The sequence below is a fragment of the Coloeus monedula genome (assembly GCF_965178545.1).
Source record: "Coloeus monedula genome assembly, chromosome: 5".
NCBI lineage: Eukaryota > Metazoa > Chordata > Aves > Passeriformes > Corvidae > Coloeus > Coloeus monedula.
In genome coordinates this window covers 52,600,609-52,624,110 of record NC_138785.1, presented here as the reverse complement: position 1 = coordinate 52,624,110, position 23,502 = coordinate 52,600,609, and the positions used below count along the sequence as shown (strand labels likewise).

At 39.1% G+C, this 23,502-nt stretch overlaps 1 protein-coding gene across 1 annotated transcript; it reads left to right on the top strand.

Moving 5' to 3' along the window:
* The first annotated feature begins 509 nt into the window (after positions 1-509).
* Positions 510-20,203, top strand: PGM2 (phosphoglucomutase 2). The gene is made up of 14 exons (XM_082281312.1): positions 510-620; positions 5,216-5,383; positions 6,232-6,338; positions 6,695-6,779; positions 8,065-8,148; positions 8,721-8,914; positions 10,051-10,240; positions 10,912-11,009; positions 14,107-14,287; positions 14,406-14,499; positions 15,601-15,730; positions 18,229-18,418; positions 19,028-19,161; positions 19,925-20,203. Exons 1-14 carry the CDS (start codon positions 549-551, stop codon positions 20,025-20,027), a joined length of 1,830 nt encoding a protein of 609 aa, XP_082137438.1. The 5' UTR covers positions 510-548; the 3' UTR covers positions 20,028-20,203.
* The last annotated feature ends 3,299 nt before the right edge of the window (positions 20,204-23,502 follow it).

The window sequence follows — 23,502 nt, the reverse complement described above, 5'->3', positions numbered from 1 at the left end:
TCAAAGTGCTCCCGAGCTCATCCTTCATTTATTTTGAGTTTAAAAAAGGAATCTCAGTCGCCTTTGTCCAATGCCCGTGGAGAGTGACACGTCTAACAACAGCGCTACTTTCTTCCGCCAGCCATGCTGCGGAGAAGGCGGCGGTGCAGTTCGCCGCATTTTCCCGCTGTTATTTGGGAATGCTCCCCTCCGCCCGGCGCAGTGCGGGGGCCGGGGCCAGGGGCCGTCCGGGTCTCTCCCCGGGGCTGCCCCGGGCCGGCAGCCGCAGCCCCGCCGGGGGCTGTGCACTCGCCTTCGCCTCGGGCAGTGCCACTGGCGGCTAAGCAGCCCCCGCCGCACCTCTGGCGCTGAAGGACAACATTCTAAGCGAGGGGCGGGACGGAGGCGGGGCCGCCCTACCCGGCCGTGGCCCCAGCCCCAGCCCCGACCCTGACCCCGGCCCGGGCAGGCGGGCGGGGCGGAGGTGGGGCGGTCCGGCGGGCGGAGCGGAGCGGGCGCGCTCCGGAAGAGGGAAGGAGCAGAGCGGCGGAGGTTCGGGCGGCAGCGCGATGGCAGCGCGGGGCTCCGCGGGAGATGCTGCGCTCCGCCGCGCGGCCGAGCAGTGGCTGCTCTGGGATAAGGTGAGGGACGGCGGCTCCGGCCAGGCAGGGGCTCGGTGGGGGCGCAGGCTGGAGAAGGGTCAGGAGGCACGGGGTGACGCCCGGCTATTGCGTTGTGCCGGTTTGGGGTGCGGTACAAGCATCTGTTTGCTCCTTTGGCTCTGCTTTCAGAGCTCTCTGACAAAGGGGTGCTCTCTCTCCACCCCTCCATCCATCCCCTCCCGCCCCGCCGAGCGGCCGGCGTAGGTGGGGCTGCGGGGCCGCCCTCTGCTGCCGCCCCCGCCGGGTGTCGCGGCTCCGTCACCTGCCGCAGCAGCGGCCGCTTTCATTTAGAAACCCCCTCGGCTGGTCTCTCAGTCTGGCTTTTAGCTGTACTGGCTTTTTCAAAAGGGCCTGTATTGTTCCGAACCGCTTCAGTCGCAGGGCAGTTGATAGACTTAAGTTATTAAAGACCAGCGTACATTGCTGTGTTACCTGTCTCTCAGTGTTAAAAACCTCCTGGTACCTTCACATTTTTGTTTACTGAAATGTTGATTCCAAAAGACATGGGCTCACTTCAAAAACACTAGGAAATCCAGAAGCTGTCAGTCCTGGCTTTTTCCGGTGCAACCCAGTGCTTTGTGATCTTCACTGTTTGTAAAATAGCTCCTGAATCTTCAGTATTCTCTGCATTTGTATTTTTTCTCCCTTTTTCTGCTATTGCTTAGGAGTATTTAGCATGTATTATTTCCTTTCCTGTTGAGACTTTGTCTTCAGTTTTGGTCTTGATAGCACTATATGCTAAAGTAAAATCTTCCGTGTGTTTCTGTTTTCCACGTATCTAAAGAAATATCTTGCCATAGTGGTGTGCTGGAAATGCTCATGTAGTTGCTTGCTGCTGCAAATCCCACTGAGATGCAGGCCTCTGTTGGCGTATTTGGTTTGCATTTTTTATGTCCCTGTTCACATAATTTTTTCATTTGGGCTTGTTGGAACACACTGGCCATTGCCACCTTCAGTCACTAATGGGACTCCCCTGGGCTCAGCACTCTACAGTGCTCTCTAAGTTTAGTGCAGCACACATACCTGTTTGGTAAGGCCTCTTCTGCTTATTTCAAAAATATCAGTGGAAACTTATAATAATTCTTTTTTTAGTATTCTTTCCAGGTTCTGAAGGACATCATTAGAAGCACCTCAAGCTTGTTGGGATTCTTCATTAAAGGTCATTCACCTGTTTCACTGACCAGTTACCCAAGCTCTGGTTTTATTAATGATAGAGCAGTGCCAAAGTAGTTCTCTTTTCAGAAATGCTAGTGCATCACATCAAATGACAATAAGCTTTTGCATCTTTTTTTTTTTTCCCCAGTTTAATTGGTTTTGAGAAAACAGTTTGGTTTCAAAGAGCCTCTTATTTGCATAACTTCCCTGACCAGAATTAGTTATATTCCTGTCTTCTGTGTAATAATTTACTTTTCAACTGGTTATTCTGATTATTTTGTTAAACCCTCTGAAAATCTAACGCAGAATCCCTTATAGCATCTTTACTTTTGAAAGTTTAGCCCTCTGTGAACACTTGCATCTTTGACTCAGTCATAATTGACCTGTGTGCAATACCCATTGCTGATTGCTCAAAAATGATGAGGTATTTTAATTTCTCAGGGAGCTGTTACATGCTTGTATTGAGCAACAGAAGAGTCAGATATAACCCTTGTCCATTTACTCTGATATAAAAAAAAAAGGTTCCTTTTTGACATGCAGAGATAGGTTAATATTTAATGATGATAAGCCCCATGTTTCTTACAAAATAATCGTTTGCAAGAGCAAGCCCTTATGGCTGATGGTGGTCCTGCTGACCTAACTGGAAATTCCTACCTACGTGACAATTACTGTGGTTGTTACCAGGCTGTTTGCATCACTCTGTTCATTACAGTAATAGCATATTCTTCTTTCTTCCTATTATCAGTCATAGAATTGTGAAGGGAAGGTAGTTTCTGGTTTTAGTAAAAATAAAATCTGTTTAGTCAGAAGTTTTTCCTCTACTCTAAAACCTTGTGGAGACTCCGCTACTGTTGATACCTCTTTGGGCCTTCCTGTAGTGTAGATTAAAGTAAATAACTCGAGCGTTACCAGGTGATGTTCAAGCTAATTGCTCGAGTGGATATTAACTTGGTATTAAATCACCTGTCACTGTATTCACAGAAAATGGTACTCACATATGGTTTAATTTCAGAATAGAAAAAGCATAACCTGAGAGATTCAATGAGAAAGGAAATAACCAGCACTTCATCCTTCAGATACAATTTGATCCCTCTTTGGTAGAGATGCTGTGAAGAGTTTGTTTAAGCAGAAAAAAAAGCCAAAACCAAGATTATTTTTTTACTTAGCTGTATACAATGGCATCGTAACATTCTCCACCGGAAAAAAAAAAAAATAGGCAGATTCTTAGGAGAATATAGCCATAAAAAATTATAAAAGTAGTTCTGGAAAAATCCTTCTGCCATATTGAACAGATTTGGCCCGGTTTTTACCATTGCTTGGTGTGGGGTAGAGGCAGGCAGGGGGGAACAGCCCAAACAACTAAATTAACGCAATCAAGTTTTCTTTAGCAAACTATATAGACTGAAGCTCTTAAGACTTAGGCAGCCACGTGGACATGTACATTTAACCAGACTTAAAAAACTGGAGAATCCTCTAGTTTGACAGTAGATCCCAAACCTGGGAAATTCCCCTAACAACAACAAACAAAAAACTCCTTGGCTGTGAGAGCTGCAGGATGCTTCTGGTGTCCTTTTGCATTGGCATTACAGCTTCTAGTCTGTCAAACACCTGTAGAAATGTGTGTAGTATCTACCTGAAAACATGCCCATTTCAGTATTAAGAGATGACTTGTGCACAAAGCTCCTGCAGGGGAATGAAAAGGTGACTAGGCACTGTACAAAACTGGATGCAAATAGTGTCATTCAGGCTTTACCTATGAGTCAGAGGCCTGATGTTAAAGCAAAAACCTGACATCAACTTGTAAACAGCCTAAACTCAGAATAGTTATGCTGCCCTATATATTCTATAACAACATAGAATTATATTTATTCTTGTAGAGTATAATTACTGAATAATAATAGATAATTGTGTCAAGCCACCTACAAGGAAATGTCAGTTACCATATTCTTGGACTAGTAAATTGGTAATTTGTGCACTGGAAATCAGTAGTTCTGGGGTACCTAACTGTTTATTGCACTCAAGAAGTTGGATTTCTTTTTTTTTTAATTCTTTAGTTTATTCTGCATTCTACAGTTTGCTCATTAGCACCAGAGGCTTTTAGCTTTTTAAGTATTTATTTAAACGATGTTGTTTGTCCTGCGGCAGTGGGTGCACAGGTCAGTGGTTAGGGCATCCCGACTCTGGTCTCAGTTTGATGTGCAGAATGCTTATACCTTTGTGTGGAAACTTACTCACATGCCTACTATTCTATGTGTTCTGCAGCATTTTCTGAAGCTGCAGAAGATACCTGGGTTTACATTTAATTTTTTTTATTCCTTTTTGCCTGATATGCTTTCCCTTGCTGTAAGCATACCTAGGTCATCCAGGAAATAGTAAAGTCTGTGACTTTTATGAGGTCATTTGATTGCCTAGAAATCAAAGTTTGTGTCCCTTTGGAAATAATAGTCTTTGTACTCCGGAGTAAAGTGTGTGTGTACTCAAGCAGTGAGTAACATGCTGCCTCTCCAGATAATCCTGTTGTCAGGAGTCTGCCACCTGCCATCTGTCCTCTTGGCTATCAGTTCTCAAGAAATCAAATACTGAACTCCACAAGTCTCATGTTATTAACATTGAGAAGTTGAGGCATACAGGACTTTGCTAATTCCTTAAGACTGGAAATAAAGAGTGAGAAACAATAGAGAGTAAGTGGAAGCAATATACCAAGTAAAACAGTGGAAAGTTAGAAACTCCTTGCTGTTCTCAAGCAGTCTGACATGGCCCTTTTGTTGCCACGCTCCAGGCATTTTATTTAAGAATTTGGCTGTAGTTTCTAGGCTTTCATGCTGGGGTTGCACTTAGTTTTACAAGCATTACCTGTAAATACGTGGGAAATTATCTTCTACCCAGTCTGCTTAGTTTTGCTGCTGCCTCTGGTGCTAGCCAGTCTTGGGACAAGGTTATGATTTAATTTGTTTTAAACTCTACATACAGTTTTATAGAAATAACAAATATTTCTTAATTATCAGCTTAACTTACTTTATTAAATGTTTAGTGTAATTCTTGTGTTGTGATGAGGAAAAATTCTCTGAACTGTGAATGTGCTGCTTTTTGTTTGGTTTGGTTTTAAAAATAGAAAACATTAAAATAGACATCTTGGAAATCTTTTAATGTCCCAAATTGTGATATATATACATACATATATATATATATATACACACACACACACACACGGTTGTCAAAGTAGCACGTTCACTTCAGGGGATAAATCTAAAATAAGTAATACTTGAGATTGTATTGATTTAAAATTAAGAAGACAGCAGGAGTTCTGGTGTTCTTGAAGTTGTGTGCCATGTTTTGACCCTGAAACCCAGGGGCTGGGACAAAAAATCAGTTCTGTAAAACAAAACCTCATTTAGAATAACTGAATTTTGTGTCAACAGAATCCAAAAACTTACACAATCGTGAAACAACTGCTTGCGGAAGGAAATGCCGGAGAACTGCAGAAATACTTTGGCTCACGGATGGAGTTTGGCACAGCAGGGCTCAGAGCTGCCATGGGAGCAGGGATTTCCCACATGAATGACTTGACTATTATCCAGACAACCCAGGTATTGTGTCCAGCACTTTATCTCACTTAACTGGTTGTGTATATGAATGGAAGAGCCTCATTTATGGCAAGCAAATGAGTATTCAGTGGAAATATAAGTTGTCTCCTATTCTTCCAGTTTTCAGAAGTAATTTAAATTACAGTTATTAGCTGAGTGCTGATCGCTGAAAACAAGCAGAGAGGAGCTATTAAACCATTAAAAGAAGTTACTTTCCATATTTGATTTGCAATTTAATGTACACACAGCTGCAGTTAAGCTCAAGTGTAACAGTGCTGTTGTAACAACTACAAAAAACCCCCAAAGGTAGCCAACATTTGACTAAGCTTTGTGTGTGTTGAACATGGATTTACATAAAGGCAGTGAGGGTATGTATACATACATAGATCCTAAAGTAGATCTACTTGGGGAAAAAACCCAGAATCTTGAATTACTGCAGCCTGGAGTGTTGATGTATCATGTGCTAAAGAGATGTCATTATTAAGGGTGAGATTCGATTACAAACCTGAAACATGGGCCAGCTGTTCTCTTCATCATGTGAGACCTAAGGCAGCTGAATCATTTCTCAAAACCTGCAGTTCGGTCTAACTGTGTTACCTGTTCCTTTTTGGAGTTGGTTCTGATATTTAAAAAAATACTTAGGTGCTGTCCAGGTTTGCAGTATTGATTTGAAGGTTTCTGGTATTTCGTGGTGTTTATTGGTCCTGAACAAGCTGAATCCCAGAGCAGTTCGGTGAGATGCTATATGTGCTCAGCTTCCTAAGACATCAGCATCTTAGCAATTATCTTAATGCTGTGATAAATTAAACATCAGGATCAGGTTAATGAGGTGGATTTGTGGTTGTTTTCAGGGATTTTGCAGATACCTTGAGAAGAATTTCAGTGACCTGAAAAAGAGAGGAGTTGTGATTGGATTTGATGCTCGTGCTCATCTTTCCAGTGGAGGTAGTAGCAAAAGGTACTTCTTAGGTTTTGTATTTAGTATTTTGTAGGTGCCTTGTGCAATACATTATGGCTTTATATCTACTTCAACTGTATTTTCTTTCTGTAAAGTGAATAATGTGTGGGATTTACAGTATTTTTACATTTTGGTAATGCCAAAGCAGTTCTTAGAGTTGTGCTTTATCTATTGGGAATAGTGAGGGAACACATTTAAATTGTGTCTGTATAATAATTGAGATATATTGATAAGTGTAGGTGTTGGTTGTTGGGATTTTGTAATTGCATTAGGGTAGGAGGAGAAGCTGTGAATTCTAGGAAACAAATTGGTAAGAAAATTAATATATTCCCTGGGTATCTTTTCTTCCTATTTAGGTTTGCAAGACTTGCTGCCAATACCTTCATCAGTCAGGGAGTTCCAGTTTATCTATTCTCTGATATAGTACCAACTCCTTTTGTGGTAGGTTTTTCTATTGTATTTTTTTATGTACTATATCTGCTTTATATATACACAAATTCTGTCTGATACCTTGTATTACTTGAATTAAGAATAACTGTCCAAACCAGTTCCTACTTTTTAAGCTCTTCCTGCCGTTAGTCTCATACTTATTTAGCTATGTTTGATTTATAACATCCATAGCAAAAGAAGGGAGAATGTGGAATGTCAGGACAGTGGGACGCAGTTCTATTTATTCCTGTTTTCAGGTAGGCATCTTGCAGGAAGCATCTCATCATGTCTAGATTGCTGTGAAGTCTGAAACATACACTCACATTTGGTTCTGTGATTTGGCTGGACTTTTACTTTTTTTTTTTCTTTTTTTTGAGGGGAGGAGGGGCAAGGGCAGGTATGGAATCCAAAATTGCAAGTTGTTGGAGTGCAGTGATGTTTTGCCTGAAGGGATGTTGGTTTGTGTTCTGATGCCCCCATCAGAACACCAGGTGTCTCCAGAGCAATACAGAAAAGACCTGCACTTGGCCCTTTTACTAAAAGCAGTAATTTCCCCCTGTACCAGTTTCTCCAGTGATCATTGCAAACAAAACATAGTGGTATAAAAACTTTCTACATAGCATTCTTATACTGATATAATTTTTTGTAGATTTAGGGTCAAATTCTTCATAGTGCAGCTTAAAGTGGTGTTGCAAGAACTGCAGCTGATTGCATTTCACTATTAAATAAAGAGCCAGGAGTAAACAAAAATTTGACCTGTGTTCATGAATAATGCTTTATTTTTAATTCACTCCATCTGTCTTGAGCTAATTTTTAAAAGCTTTCTCCAAAACAATACTCTTCTGAGCCCCAATGGAGTAGTTGCTCCCGAGGCTGCTCCCAAAAGACAGTATGGATGAGACTGCTTGAGTTGTAGTTCTCTGCTCCATGCAGACTTCTGTCATTACCCCAACAGACTTGGCACCCTCTAAGGCCTCAGGTACCTGAAGTCATTCTACAGTAAGCAAGACATGCATCTGCCTTCCTTCTAGAAACGCACTACCATAGAGATTCACAAAGCATCTGGAACAACATTAGTAACGTATAAATGGAAAAATGCACGAGAAAAAACAAGAGCTAAAGTTGTGCTACGTGGAGTCTAGTGGACCAAGTATAGCTTCTGCTTTAGGAAGCCTTTGTAGGAATCACATCCTGACTTTCTTTTCATTCAGCACTATGGAAGTATTATATATACATGAGAAGAAATAATATGTAATATGTTGTGCATTCTGCTTCAGGTAACTTTCTCTTTTTACAGCCATACACAGTAACTCATCTGAAGCTTTGTGCTGGAATTATGGTTACTGCTTCCCATAATCCAAAACAAGACAATGGTTACAAGGTATTCCAATATGATCTATTTTCTGTCTTTTTTTTTTTTCCATGTAGAGAAACTAATGCAATTGTATATAGTTCCTATCATGCTATAGACTAAATTAATTACTAGTGTCTTTATCTTGCTTATCTCTTCTATGTATTTAAAGCTAGTATCATGTCAAACTAATAATGTAATTAAAATCTTTGCTCTAGAAAGCAGGAAGTAATGCCTTTGTAATCTGCTAGCTACTGAAGAAATCACAGCTGAATTGCCTGTGCACCAGTCATTCAGTTGCATGCAGACCGTTTCCAAAATACAAAAATGGAAGTTTTCTCAATAAACGACTGGGCCTTGTTTTGTGTTTCATTATGGATCTTGATATATTTCGATAAAATTAAACTGCTTTTTTTTTAATAGAATAAAAATGGGATGTGAGAAGAAACACTGAGAATATGAACAGAATACTTTGGGTATACCTAAGCCTAATTTACTGTAATACTCTACTGAATGTACTGCACTTTAACCAACAAAAAACATAACAAAACTATCTTACAAGATTAATGATCAAATACTCACTTACCCTATTTCTTATTTAGGTTTACTGGGAAAATGGTGCTCAGATCATTTCCCCTCATGACAAAGGAATTTCTCAGGCTATTGAGGAGAACCAAGAACCATGGCCTCAGGCTTGGGATGAAAAACTGATTGACAGCAGCCCACTACTTCATGATCCATATGCAATGGTCAATAAGGAGTATTTCAAAGACATACAGAAACAGTGCTTTTACAGGTGACTGGTGTTAATTCCTTTAAGAAAACAGGATATTCCATCGAGTATGTTAGCAGGGCAGTTTAAATTGATGGAAATGATCCTGCCATGACCCAGTTCTGCCTGTGCCTTTTTGACATCTTTTGTGGTAGCACTGGCAGCTGTGTAGTAGTGTAGTAAGCCAGTTCATAAAGCTGTCCTGGCAGAAGTCTAACCCAGCAAAGTGAGCAAATTTCTGATGGTATCATCTCCCTGTATTTTCATGGTATGCATCAGCCAAGTGCCACAGCAAGACTGGGGCTATCTCATGCTGCTGGAGGTGAGCTGACATGGACAGCCCACCAGCCTTAAAACAAGATTCTGAGAGACAGTGAACCAGGTTGTTAAGCCAGTTCTGGACAAAGGAGGTCTTGCTCTGTCATTCCAGCCCTGCTTGTGCTCCTGGTAGCCTTGGGTGCCTTACAACAGCCTATTCCTGTCACTTCCTCAGTAAAATCTTTACTTAGCAAAATGAAGTGGATGTTCCTCTTGGTGATTAATAGTTAGAATTGATTTATGTATTAGATGAGTATCAACCTTTTAGATCTGCTTATTTTATGCCAAAATTTTAACCACCAGTAACCAGGTTTTTACTCTTGCTAAAAACAGTCAGAGTTACTAGAAGGCTGGGACTATTACACTGCTTTTTCCGAATTGGAATTAAATGTCTCCTTAGGGAGTTTGCATGATTTTAGGTATGTCCAACACTTTCAGTGCTGTACTTCTTAAAATGAGTGTGCTCAAATTGGGCAGGCTGCTGTTGACTCACTGTGTTCACAGTCTTTTTGGGTGGTTTAAATGCTAGAGTTGGGGATGAAGAGTCTCTTTAGTCAGTTGTATTTGTTTTTCACTCGCCTTCTTTGGGATGTGTAGAGTGCACTGTCTTTTCTTACTCTGGTGATTTGCACATACCAGGATACTGGATGCCAAGAGTGACTCATATTGTTGAAAAATTAGGCTAAGCCAATTTTCATGCCATTACTTTTAAAAGATGACCTCTTTTAATTTGTAATTTTAACAGTGCTACAGAGTACTGAATTGAATCTGTTTCCAAACAGTCAGTTTTGTGCAGAACAGTCTTCCATGTCCAAGTTTACTGTTAACCTGTTTTATTTCAGGAACATAAACAAGGAAACAAACCTGAAATTTGTTCATACTTCTGTGCATGGCGTAGGACATAAATTTGTGCAGTTGGCATTCAAGGCATTTGACCTTAGCCCTCCTTTTGCTGTTCCGGAGCAGAAAGATCCTGATCCAGACTTTCCCACAGTGAAATATCCAAATCCTGAAGAAGGCAAAGGTGTTCTGGTAAATAGTTTGGTTTCGGTTTTTTTTTTTTTATAGTTGTCATGTTTTTCAGTGTTTTCCTTTTTGCCAGAAGTCACAGCTGTAGATATTGGTGGAAGGCCTATTTTGAATCTGTTCCATAGCCTTTACATTTAGTGAAGAGTTAGCTGGTATCCTTTCATTGACATAACCCTCTTCGAACCAGTCAGATAGTAATTAGCTGTAACTTTCAATTAATTTGTTCTGTGCTGTAACAGAATGGGCAGGATCTGCACATAGAACAAAGTGATAGTGAACTTAAAAAAATAAAATAATAATAAAAATCTCCTCGGTTAGTTTTGGAAGGCTTCTACTATTTTGTGCTGACACAACACCAGGAGGGGGCAGGAGAGGTCCCGACAGGTGGCTAGAGTTTCTGCAACTATTTCTGTTACACTTTGTTACTGAAAGATCCTGTTAAATCTAGGTAGCTTTTAAGTTGGGCTATGGAAGTGGAATGATGTAGGTAAAGTTAAATGTCCTGACTATGTTCTACTGCTGCCAGGCTAGAAGTTTATGGGTTTTTTGAGAGACATATAATGATTTTGGGTGTTTGAGATAAAATAAACTGGGAAAATTACTTAAAACCTATAAAGTGAAAATATTATTTGGGAATATTAATACTCATCTGGTCCTGCTTGCCACTTTTCCAGACATTGTCTTTTGCTTTGGCTGAAAAAGATGGGGCAAGAATCATTTTAGCAAATGATCCTGATGCTGATCGACTGGCAGTGGCAGAGAAACAAGAGAGGTATGGTAATAAAGTAATGCAAGCCGTTGACATTTTTTACTCCAAGGTTAGGCTCATTTAGAGAATTCTTGCTACCTGTGTTGCAGAGGAAGAATAGTCACAGGAGCAATTTTTTGGATTGAAAACACACAGAAATGTGAGAGGGCTGTATGAAGCAGACCACAGTAGGGGCAGGATATGAAATCATGATCAATATTAGACACTGTACAGAAGCCTGAATAAATACTTGACACTTGCTGTACTTCAGGCATGCAGAGAAGCATGTGAATCATTGTTACTGTGCTATACCTTTTCAAAGGTAGGTTTTCTGTTAGAATTTTTCCACATAATACTGACAAACATTCTTTCATACTAGGTTTATTAAACAGTAACTTGAGTTCAGGAGAATCTGTATAGTTCCCTGATAATCTCTGTTCTTTAGTATGAGTGTCTCCTTTCTCAAATTCTTTTAAACCAAGCATTTTACTAATCATTAGATGATTTATGCTTCTTGTGCCAGTTTGGGCAAATTTGGAAATATGTCCTCTAAGAGAAGGCAGGTTAAAACCAGCCCTCCCCCACCAGGTTCGGGAAAAAAATAATTTTCCCTCTAGAGAAAGTGAAAGAGATAAAACTATTTATTTAACAAACACACAGGAAAAGGATAATAATGCTAAATAATAATAAAACCTCTCACTCTGCTGAGAGAAACCTGGGAAAATTTCAGAGTCCTTCCGTAGTCTCTCTTTCCCCCTCCTCGGAGCTGGGACAGGGTGGTGGGCCCACCTCCAGGGCCAAAGCCTCAGTGGAAAGTCCTCCCAATGTATTCTGATGTTGAAACCATCCGGCAGAGAAGGAGGGAAAAATCAGAGTCCCAGGAAAACAAAGTTCAACTCTCCAGAGGAAAAGGAGCTGAAAAAAACTGGCCAAAAGCTGGCTGGAAAAAAACAAGCCGGGTGCTTCCTCCCGGTCCTGCTGCAGCTGAATGCAGAGCTGTCTCTATCTCTGTATGTCCTTGAAACACTGCTTTGAAAGTTCTGCTCAGTTATTTTTCTCTTCCCCCTCTCAGGCTCAGTTTAAAGGCATAGAAAGGCACAAAATTAATTTCTGGGCATAGAACAACGATACGGGATACACATCACAAAATCACCCCAAGACAGTGCTTCTCTTGCTCAGTTTTTCACTTTTTTACATAATGTTACATATTTGCATTTCACCTTGAGGTTTTTCACTGTTTGGTACTTCTTGGTGTAGTCATTTCTACTCTCCCTTTCAAGAACCAGCTATATATGCATTATTTATCTTTGCATACCCTGTCAAAGAAGGGGATCTCAAAAGGTAAACTTGCTCAGTCAGCATAAATTGTTCGTATTTGTGAAATGTTACCTATAGTTCTGACTCAATATGGCTGTCCCCTTATTTCATGCCCTCTGATACCCTGTACTTCTACAATTGTTTACATTTCTGTATTATGGTTTTATCTGATGAATAAAAGAAAGCTGAAGCTCAAGCAGTTGGTATCATATCTACAAATAGTGGTGTTTCTTCTTGATAAAGCAGAAACTAATCTGAGCAGTTAGAAACTATAAATCCTTAATAAAACTAAGCTTCAACATTTTCAGCTCAGGGAGGAGCAGAAAAAAAAATCTGCTGAGGCAGCAGATATGAATTCCCTGTGCATGAGAACCAGAAGAGGGATGTAAAATTATGTCAATAGTCTTTGGAACCCAAGGGATGATACGGACATCTGCTAGATGTCCTCAGTGGATGTGGATGAATTAAATAGTTGAATCTGTATCAGCTAGACAAATTGCAAAAGTCCAGTAAAAGGAGAGTGCAAATACCCTTTTTGCTCAACAGAGAACCTCTTTTGGCCTAATAGTAGGCTTAAAAGTGGCAGTGTTTTCTTTGGGGTTTTGGGGTGCTTTTAAACTCATTAGCCTCACAGCATGAACTAAGGAGGTTACTCTGTCTTTAAAAGAAGAATGGTCTTTTGTGGGCCCTCTGCTGTATCTTGGGCAGTGTTAGTTGGAAGGTTCATATTTCAATGGTTTTGGTCTGTGCCAGCCTCATTTGGCAATTCAACATTGAGGAAAAGGTATAAAAAGCTTCAGATTATGCTACTCACGATGGGTTAAAACAAGAATGCAAAATCATTCATGCTTTTTGTCTGAAAACTTAGAGCTACCAGAAACTTGAAGATGGATGTTAGTTTATTGTATCCATTGCCAGTTAGAGTGTGGTGCTCTCATTCTGCTACCTCTATGCTCGTTGTTTAGCCAGTCTTAGTTGTCTCCTAACTTCCAGTCCTGCGTCCTCTCAGAGTTCTGCTGTAGCTTTTCATACACTAATCAAATATTAATATGGGCTTCTACAGTATCTGTACTTCTTCTTTGACAGAACCTCCTGCTAGAGCACACTCTCTCAGCGCTCTTACACTAAGTTGCCGCTGTGCATTGCTTTGTGCCTGTTGGCATCAATAAATGCAGGAGACTGAGTCTGCTTCTCTTTCACAACAGGTACTGTTTCTGTAGGTCTTGGTTTTGTTAGTTTGGTAGTGTCTTTGTCCCCTTTTGTGACTGGGAATTTTTTTGACAATTTTGACATTTGTCTTTCTTTTTGTCTTCATTTTTTTTTTCCTGTTCTAGCAACACATCAATATTAATCTTTTTTACCCATTTGAGGCTTTTTCCCTGATCTTCCCAATGACCAATTGATGTATTTGTGATTAAATTTAAAGTATTTATCACTAGGTCAACTAAAAATACTGATCACTTGAGAATTGTATTTTTGTCTCTGTGCTTGTCTTAATCATTAAGTTCATAATTTGTCTGCTGAACACTTTTGTTTTACTTAAAATATGTTGGAAATATCACTGTTTCATCTTTGGATAAATGCAAAAGCTTGTGTATGGTGGAGAAGAAAGATAGCAGTTTCAGAGTGCTTTGGAGGAGGAATTTTTTTGTTCATAATGAATATGTGATATCTTGTTACTGTTACTTGGAATTCCAAGGCAGTGGTTTATTTGTTAATATTCATTTATAGAAGAACCAATCGATTTTTTCCCCCTGTATTATCCTTTGAGTTCATGTACTTTCTAATATTTCTTTGCCTCTAGTGGTGAATGGAAAGTGTTTTCTGGAAATGAACTAGGAGCTCTTTTAGGCTGGTGGATCTTCACTTGCTGGAAAAATAACAGTAGAGATACTCATGCCATTAAAGATGTCTACATGCTATCCAGTACTGTTTCTTCCAAAATCCTGAGAGCAATTGCACTAAAGGAAGGTTTTCACTTTGAGGTAAGCAATATGCTACACGTTATTCCATGTTCTTTTATTAGCTTTCCTACTAAGTGTCATATGTTTGTAAAACATTGCTTTTCTTTTTAATGCCTTTGATTTCTCCTCACTGCTGTAGGAAACACTGACAGGTTTCAAGTGGATGGGCAACCGTGCCAAACAGCTCATGGACCAGGGAAAAGCTGTTCTTTTTGCATTTGAAGAGGCTATAGGTAAAAAACAGAATGTTGTGTTTTCATATCTTGCAAAATAGTGAAAATAGAACTACTGCAAAAAATGACAGAATTGCAGAGAATCCACAGAATGGGTAAGGTTGGAAGGGGCTGCTGGAGGTCATTTGGTCCAACCTTCCTGCTCAAGCAGGGCACCCTGGGGCACACAGGATTGGCCCCAGATGGTTCTTTAATATCTTCAGAGAAGGAGATTCTACTGCCTCTCTGGGAAACCTTTGCCAGGGCTCTGTTAGTGTCTCAGTAATGAAGTAAAATGTAAAAAAAAAAAAAAAAAAAAAAGTAAAAATGACAACATAAGGGTGTCCTCAATACAATGGGTGTATTTCCAGTGAGTGACAGATAATTTTCTCTTTGGCTAGTTGATACTACTGGGTAAAATGTTTGTATCTCTGCTTAGCACAAAGTTTGTGAGCTAGGGATTTATATCTACAGTAGCATGGCCATGTAGATTTGGACTGCAAATGCTGCATAAACTGGTTTATAAAAAAAAAGCAAATGCATTTTTCAGACTTGAAGTTGAGTTTTTTTTACCTGACAGATTTAAGCTAAGTGTAAATGTGAATAAAATAAAGTAAAAACTACCCCAAATTACATTTGTAAACTGGAAAGCCATGGTTGAAAGCCACAAGTAAAAGTTAGGAATTCATGAGGAGGAAATTGTAAAGCTATAATGCTATTTCTTAAGTATCTCAGTACCTGAAAACCAGGTAATGTGACTAATTTCACAGATAATTATCAGTGTTACCTTACACTACTGTGTAAGGTAATCACATCTGAGACAATGCTATACTTGAATTGTTCCTGCAGTGTCACATTTCTCTTTCAAGAAAGCTCCATAAGGACCTGGGAGCATGTGGCACTGATATAATGCAAATCTGTGTCTTCAAATTCCATTAAATACCTTGCTTAATAAAGTTGACACTGATTAGAAGATAAAATTTTTCTACTTTTGGTTTGACTCTAAGATGTCTGTACTATGGTAATGTGCATTTCTCCTTTAAAATATGTTGGCTAACCTTCCCTCCCCATCCTATTTCCTGTTAAAAATGTGTCAAATTATATCTAATGTTCTTTGTTTAGGGTATATGTGCTGTCCTGCTGTTCTGGACAAAGATGGTGTCAGTGCTGCTGTTATAACTGCAGAGATGGCCAGCTTTTTGGCAACCAGGAATTTGTCTTTGTCTCAGCAGCTGAAAGCTGTCTATGATGAGTGAGTTCAATTTCAATTTTTTATTATTTGGATTTTCTCAGTTTCACATATGGGGATTAATAGGGACTCAGAGGCAACCTATAGTTTATAAAGAAATAAACTGTGGGTTATTGTACCATTAAGACAATTCTGTGCTAATAGTAATCTTCCAGAAAGTGTTCCTGCCTTGTAGACGTGAATATATTTATGACTTTCTGTGTTGTTTTAAGGTATTTTAAATATAATAACTGCCTTACTAATTCTTTATTAGTTAATGGCATCTTTGTGGTGTTTTTGTTTGCTTGTCTTGAATGGTTTTTCCCTTTTGGGAAGTTCTGCACTGAGATCCTTTTACAGAAGATTGGGCAGGTTTTTGGCCAGCTGTATTGCTGAGCTATAGAGGTCGTAGTGCTTCTTGCTGCTTCAATGAGCCAGACACATAAAGATGTTGATGGCAGAATGGATCCAAGTGGCTCTGGCTTACTTATGCTATACATAGAAGCCAGCTTGCTTCTGTCCTTGCAGGGCTACTTGTGATTAAATTAATTCTAGTTGGCTCTAAAGTTAGGCTTTTAATTATATTATTCTGTCTTTTTTTTTTTTTTTTTTTTGATGGATGATTGTTGTTGAGTTTTGGTTGTCCTTTGCTCTTTCTGCTCCTGATTAATGAGATTTGAGCTGATTATGCAGAAGTGCTGTGACTGGCCATTACTCTTGGGTATATACAGCTGGGTATCCCTCTGAGAGCTTTTAATATGAGGCACTACTTTTTCTTTTGTTCTTTTTTGATGGGTTCAAAGAAATCAATAGCAAAGATGACTATTGGATTTCATGGGACAGGGAGTGGTTTTTGTGGAGGTTTTGGGTTGTTTTTTCAACAGAGAGAGCAGCACAGGCTGTTTGGTACTCTCCAGCTCTTCATGTGTCATAGACACTAACAGGGGAATATGGAACCTGCAGAGAGACCTGTGGAAAACTCCAGCCTTTGTGCTGCTTGCTTTGCCAGTTCTGAGTTCTCATTTATGTCCAGCACTAGCCATGCTTGTTTCATCATCTCTTTAGGAGGGAATCAAGTGGCAAAGACTTGCTTACACTGCAAAGATAAATTGTGTAACACAAAAGCATGAAAGAGGAATTCATACCAAGAGCAGCAAATACAGCATCTGATGTGAGAATTCCCTTAAATGCTACTAGCTGCAAGTGCATATTCAAGAATTGAATATTTGACCTCTGGGTTGAGAGGTTTTTATTATTAGTTTTAAATTCTAATTCAGTAAACACCTGCTTCAGGTTGACTTCGGAGTATTTAACTGAGTGGAATTGAGCTGTGCCACGGTGCTGCTGTGTACATAGCCACTGAAGAGGACTCAGAGCTGCTTTAGCATAAAAGCAGTCTGCATATAGTCGCTTTTTGTGGCAAAGCTACAGATATAGAGAAAGATACAAATCTACTCTGTTAAACTGATGTTTGATAATGAACTGGAAGGAGGGTTTTTGTTTTGGGGGGTTGTTTTGTATGTATTTGATTTTTGTTTCTGGCTAGTATAGAATTGCAGTTTTCTACTCACTACTATACTTTTTTGTCAGATTTGCTTTGTGAGTTACAGTTGAAGCAGAAGAAACTCTATTTTGTATTTTGGGTATGTAGAAGGGGAATCTGTCTCAACGAAGTAAGTGCAGATCAGGAAGGGACACAGTCCTGGTAGGCTTATCGCTTCTTTCAGTTACAGGATAGGTTTTGTTAATTCCCTTACTGAATTCTTAAGACTAAATTTAACTACTATTAACCTTCAAGATGTCCATTTAGGTATAAACATGACCCTATTTAAGAAGCCTTTCAGATTTCTAGCATGAATATCCTAGTACTAATGGCAGTTCTGCCCCTCAGATTGTCACTGCTGTCAAGGATATCTATCAAGTCTTGATCTGTAGCAAGAGCACACTTCAACAACCAGTCGAGACTTGTATGTTTTTCAACAACATGCTATTTTGAAGTCGGTGTTACCAGGTAGTTTGTATTTGATGCTTCACATTACCTGGCAGCAAACAGGTGAGGTAGAGAGACAACATTCAGAACAGTTTGGTTTAGTAGAAGCACTTTAATGGGAGAGTAGAAACACTTCATTAAAGTGTGATTGAAAAAAAGCAGTCTAGAATTTGTTCTACTTTGAAAAGGTGATCTGGAATCCACTCAAGGAAGCTATTAGATGTAATCTCTTCCTTTCCTATGGTGTTTAGAGCTCTTCAAGGCTCTTTTTCTTTTTTTCTTCTGATTTTGCTGTAAACTTTCTCAGTTTTAATCATGACAAATAAAAGACATCTGCACAGAAGTTTCTTTAAAGTATGTAAAATAGGATAATTAAGCTGTTTAGACCTTCTAAAAATTGTAAGGGCATGAACTGATGCTTCAGTTGGGTGAGCATGAGTACAAAATGTTGTTTTATGGAAGGGTTGTATAATGTGTCTGGTGTACAACTCTTAGAACATTGCTTCTTGGATTCAGTAATGTGTCTTCACAGATATGGCTTCCATATTACCAAAGCTTCATATTTCATCTGCCATGATCCTGAAGTTATTCAACAGCTTTTTGACAACCTTAGAAATTTTGATGGAAAAAACACATACCCAAAATCCTGCGGTAGATTTAAAGTTTCTGGAATAAGGGATCTAACTACTGGGTATGACAGCAGCCAGCCAGATCAAAAGGCTGTAAGTATCTTTTTAAATTACATGTAAATCATATGTGATGTATATACACATACATAAAACATTCTGTGGAGAAACACTAAACATATCTACATACTGAGTCATATAATGAGTTAGACTGGTGACAATTGCTTTGCCTTGGTAAGAGGAAGTGAAGCTGGCAGGGGGATGTTGGGTTTCTTGTTAGATTTCATGGTGTATTTTTCTCTCCAGTTTGTAAAGGGTGATACGAGGATCTCGCTGCCTTGCTACAGCAATATGCATTATTTTCTTGTGAGTGCAAGTTAAACTGTCTACTAAGGTGTGGCTTTGGATTCTATATTTTTCCACAAGCTCTATTTCCTTTCCTCCTGGGAAATGCCATGACAGCACAACTTCTATTAAAGAGTATGAGTTGACTAGATTTGACATGAGCTACCTAGCAGTGACGCAGTTCTACCAGATTCCAGGCTGAGGGAAAGGCTGTCCTTGTCTCAAGACCACAATGTTGAAGAAAACAGAACTAAACTTTAATTTTAGCTGATGCTTTTGTCATGTTATCTGACATCAAGTCATGGGTTTATATATAGTCTCTTTCCAAGCTTTAAAAAAAAATATTCTTAATATTCCTAGATACTTCCTACTAGTAAAAGCAGCCAAATGATAACATTCACTTTTGCTAATGGAGGAGTGGCCACCATGAGAACCAGTGGGACAGAACCAAAGATCAAATACTACTCTGAACTTTGCGCACCCCCTGGAAACAGGTATTGTCACTTACAACAGTACATTTGGTGTAATAGAGGCTGTGTGGCTTTTTGGTATTGTTTAAGTGAGATAAGGGCTCTCTGTGATCAAATAATATTACTAAAGTCATTTTAGTAAATGTGTTTGTATAAAGCTTCAACTCTGCAAAATTTGTTGACACGTTGTTGTCACTGAAATTCTTTTGAACTCACTTTTGCATTCAGTGAAAACAATATTAGGAAAAGCATTCTGCCTTAAATATATGTAAATATTTTCACCCCCTTTTTACATACATAGTTGCTTTAAAATTATTTAATCAAATATAAAGTGTTCTAATATATTTCAAACCCTTTTATGTTTAGTAATTATATCCTTGACTATTAGCCTTGGAAATCATACAGTCTTAAAGATAAGTAATTATTAAATTATGCAATTATATTAACGCTTTTTCACAGATGAAAAGTCATCTAAGAATACTGTTACAATATAAAAGTTACACTTCTAATCACTTACATTTAGTAATAGAAGATCTTCTGAACTCAAGCCGTTCTACTTTAGATTTTATTGTGGCATTACATTTCTTCATAGTCTTCATGCATGTCAGTTGAAAGTGAACATCAGTGCATTACCATAAGAAATCAAATATATACACTTCTAGCACTAATAGAAAATGCTTGTCTAAAGCAATGCAGCAGATTTAAAAATTCCTCACACTGAAAATGTTCTTTTTAGCTTTTCCATTGTTTCACTGTTTCCTGTGTTTGTGTGAATTTCATTTCCCAGTGATGTTGAACAGCTGAAGAAGGAACTAGATGAATTGGTCAATGCTCTTGAAAAACACTTCTTTCAACCAGAAAAAAACAAACTTCAACGGAAGACTGAGTAAAGTAGCAAAATTATGACCTTGATTGGCTTTTGCAGCACTAGAAATGCGTTATCTAACAAGTTAAGGATTTTTAGGACCAAACATCTGAGAACTCCGACTATAAGGATATCCACTTTTAAGAGTTATTTTGGGTACTCTTGGATCTAGTATCTTATTTTGGAAGGAAAGTACCTTTACCCTTAATGGACCAAAAAACAACAGTCAGTTGAACTAAAAGTTGACTGTAAATGTATTTCAATCAAAACTTGTTTTAATTAAATATAAGTAATATTCTGATATCTGAAACAGCCTGTTTTGTGGTGATTTCTTTCTTTTGTGTGTGTATGTAATCTGGTAACACTATGCAACTTTGTCTAGGTTTAGATTTGCAAAGCAAGTTCTTCGGTTAACAGGCAGTACTTAAATCCTCTGGTGAGACTTTGACAAACTTGGGGCAGATTATTCAGAAGTAGTGATCTTTCTTAGGGATTTTGGCCCACATAAACAAGAAACAGCAAATTCATTGAATATCAATTTGCTGTGGGATTATATATCATATTCCGGGCTAGAGATACAAAGTGTACTAAGCTGCCTTTTAATACCACAAACACATTAAGATAGTATTTCTACATACAGCACCTTTTTGTTGCCTCACTGAAGTAAACTTTATTAGTTCAATGCATAGCCTGGTTTTGGAGCCTGTCACACTGTTTGCTGCCATGACTTGGTGCATAACTCTGCATGTTTAATTTAGAGTAGAAGTTTCCATTTTATTGCATGTTCTTTTCTGTGCTTGCAGAGCCTGAGAGGGTTATTTGGAGGTTATTCTGCATTTTCAGTACTTGTTTTGGATATCAGTGTACCAGTAATATTCACAACCATAGCTACATACTTTTTATAAATGTGAAACTTCTAAGCTTTACTATATATGAATTCCTTCCAGAACTCAAGTCCTCTATTGTTGTTATTTTCGGTACACCTTGAAGTTTGCAGCAGTTGTGCAGCTGGGTACAGGGAGGCAGCCCGGGGGGAATGGAAGGAGAGGAAGTTTTACACAATCTGATGTACCATTGCAGATCATGTGCAGTCCTGTGGTGAGAGAAATGATTCTGGGGGTGCTTCTGGCTGGTGGTTTTTGACACTTTTTAATTGCATGACAGCTGCTTGTCAAGTCAGCCTAGTTGAGTGAATTATGCCCCATCAGAAGGGATGAATACCTTCAAGCCTACATGTGAATGTCCACTTTTCTGAGGGGAGTTTTCATGCCTGAGCCAGTTGAGCAAGTAAGGAACATGATAAAAAGCACTACCCCGCCTCGCAGGATCTGCTTCTTACTGGCTTGAAGGCATACTGGCCCTTGCTTGAGGACATAGACAGGGGAATGGTTCTTCAGGAGGCAGGCTGGGGCAGTTCCTTCACTTTGGGCATTGATGAGCTATACCCAGGGCTGGAGAAGCTTTGTCTGCAGCCTTGGGCTTCGACAGGAGAGGTGATTCTCTCCCTGCACTCCGCTCTTGTGAAACCCCCCCTTGGAGTACTGCATCCCAGCATAAGAACTACGTGATCCAGTTAGAATAGGTCCAGAGGAAGGCCATGAAAACAGCCAGAGGGTTGGAATACCTGTGCTGGGAAAAAAGCCTGAGAGTGCTGGGGTTGCTCAGCCTGTAGAAGAGGCTATGAGATCTTTTAATATATAAAGGAGGCTTATAAGAAACATACTTTTTACCAGGGACTGTAGTGACAGGACAAGGGGTAACAGTTTTAAAGTGAAAGAGGATAGATTTAGATTGGATACAAGGAAATATTTTTTTATACTGAGGGTGGTGAGACATGGAACAAGTTGCCCAGCAAAGCTGTTGGATGCCTGAAAGTGTTCAAGGCCAGGTTGGATGTGGCTTTGAGCAATCTGATCTAGTGGAAGGTGTTCCTTCCTGCTTCATGTAGGGAAGTTGAACTCAGTGATGTTTAAAATGGACCTTCAGACCAAAACCATTCCATCATTCCTTTTACTTTCATTTTTATTGGGAGGGTTTGCATTTCTTTTGGTACAGAATATGATAAAGGATACTTTACTGAATTCATGGGAAGGCCTGAAGACAGAGGATTACAGGTCCTGAATTTTTTTTATGTATTTATCTTAACATCTCCACAGGCTAGAGAGGCATATTTTACATGTACCTTTACATGCCAAACCTGGATTTGGATTTTGCTAATGTTAGAAGTCTGGAAGTGAGACCTGCAATGCACTCATGTATACTGAGATATCCTTAGGATGGCTTTAGAGCATCCTCAGAAACAGTACAGACCCAATCTTTATCGTTCTGTCTTCCTAAGGTCAAGGAATTTATGTGCTCCATTTCCTTCTCTATTCCAGATAGAAGTTCACAACTTCAGGGCAGGGGGAGAGGTGACAAAAAAAAATAGCCAAACCCACAGCAGTTTATCAAGCTGCTTGAGCAAGTACAACAAACCCAGAATTACAAGATAAAACTTGTTATTGCTAGAGTCCTTACTAACCTTGTCTTGCATCAGAGAAAGAGGATCTAGAACCGAAAAAAAGAATTGAAACGAAGGCAGCAAGAGTATAGCAAAGAGAGAAGTTAGTATTGCAAGTTAGAATGGGTGTTAAGCTACAGTTTCTTCAGAGCTTGTCTAGTTCTTCCACCGAAGTGTTGTGTAAGATAATGAAGCCTACTTAGACATTATTAGTCCCAAGTTAGATATTAAAAAACCAAACAAACGTAATTAGTGAAAAAGCAGCCTTGAACTGGGAGCAGGGCCACTAGTATTTTTTCCAGAAATGGGAATTGCCATGACTGGAATGGCAGAATGTGAATGAATGCTTGCAGCCCGGACTGAACTCCGGTGTAAGGTAATCCCTGCCTATTTCTAGAGAAAGACACATCCCTATGTTTCCAAAAACATGTAAAATGAGCCTGTTTTTTATAACAGATGAAAACACAATTCCAGTGACAGTTGTAAACATTGCTCCTATAGTGGGTCAGGCCTATGGAGCTAGAGGGAAAGACTGAGAAGAATTAGTGTAGTACTCAAAACTCTGCCAAAATAAAACCCCAAAACAGTAATGCTTTAAGGGTAGACCGATGGACTCCACTTGAAGGTTATTCGTTTTTTTACAAGTCCCAGTTTCATAAAATTTACTGAATAAATTAAAATTCAGGAATGGATTGAAACAGTTTGGCTGGAAGGAAGTACATACATTTCATCTTCCTTATAGGCTATGAACTTAGTCTCCAGCATATTATGTAAAAGTATTGTTACGATACTCAAGTATTGTACTTGAGTTGCAGAAGGATTTATTTTATAATTTTGCTATATACAACAAATCATACAAGGATAATTGGAGTTCACTCTAAAAGAAGATTTAATATATAAGCAATTTTCATATTGTACTTAAATATGTATTGTGCTTAAATATGTGACTGATTCACCTACACAGTTTCTGTAAATAAAGTTTTTCTCCTTGTGAATCCTT

Bases quoted from the DNA above. Each gene is read 5' to 3' on its own strand.
- PGM2 (XM_082281312.1), top strand. From the start codon at position 549: ATGGCAGCGCGGGGCTCCGCGGGAGATGCTGCGCTCCGCCGCGCGGCC. The intron at 6,780-8,064 runs GTAGGTTTTTCT...CTCTTTTTACAG, and splicing joins TAGTACCAACTCCTTTTGTG to CCATACACAGTAACTCATCT. The intron at 15,731-18,228 runs GTGAGTTCAATT...GTGTCTTCACAG, and splicing joins CTGAAAGCTGTCTATGATGA to ATATGGCTTCCATATTACCA.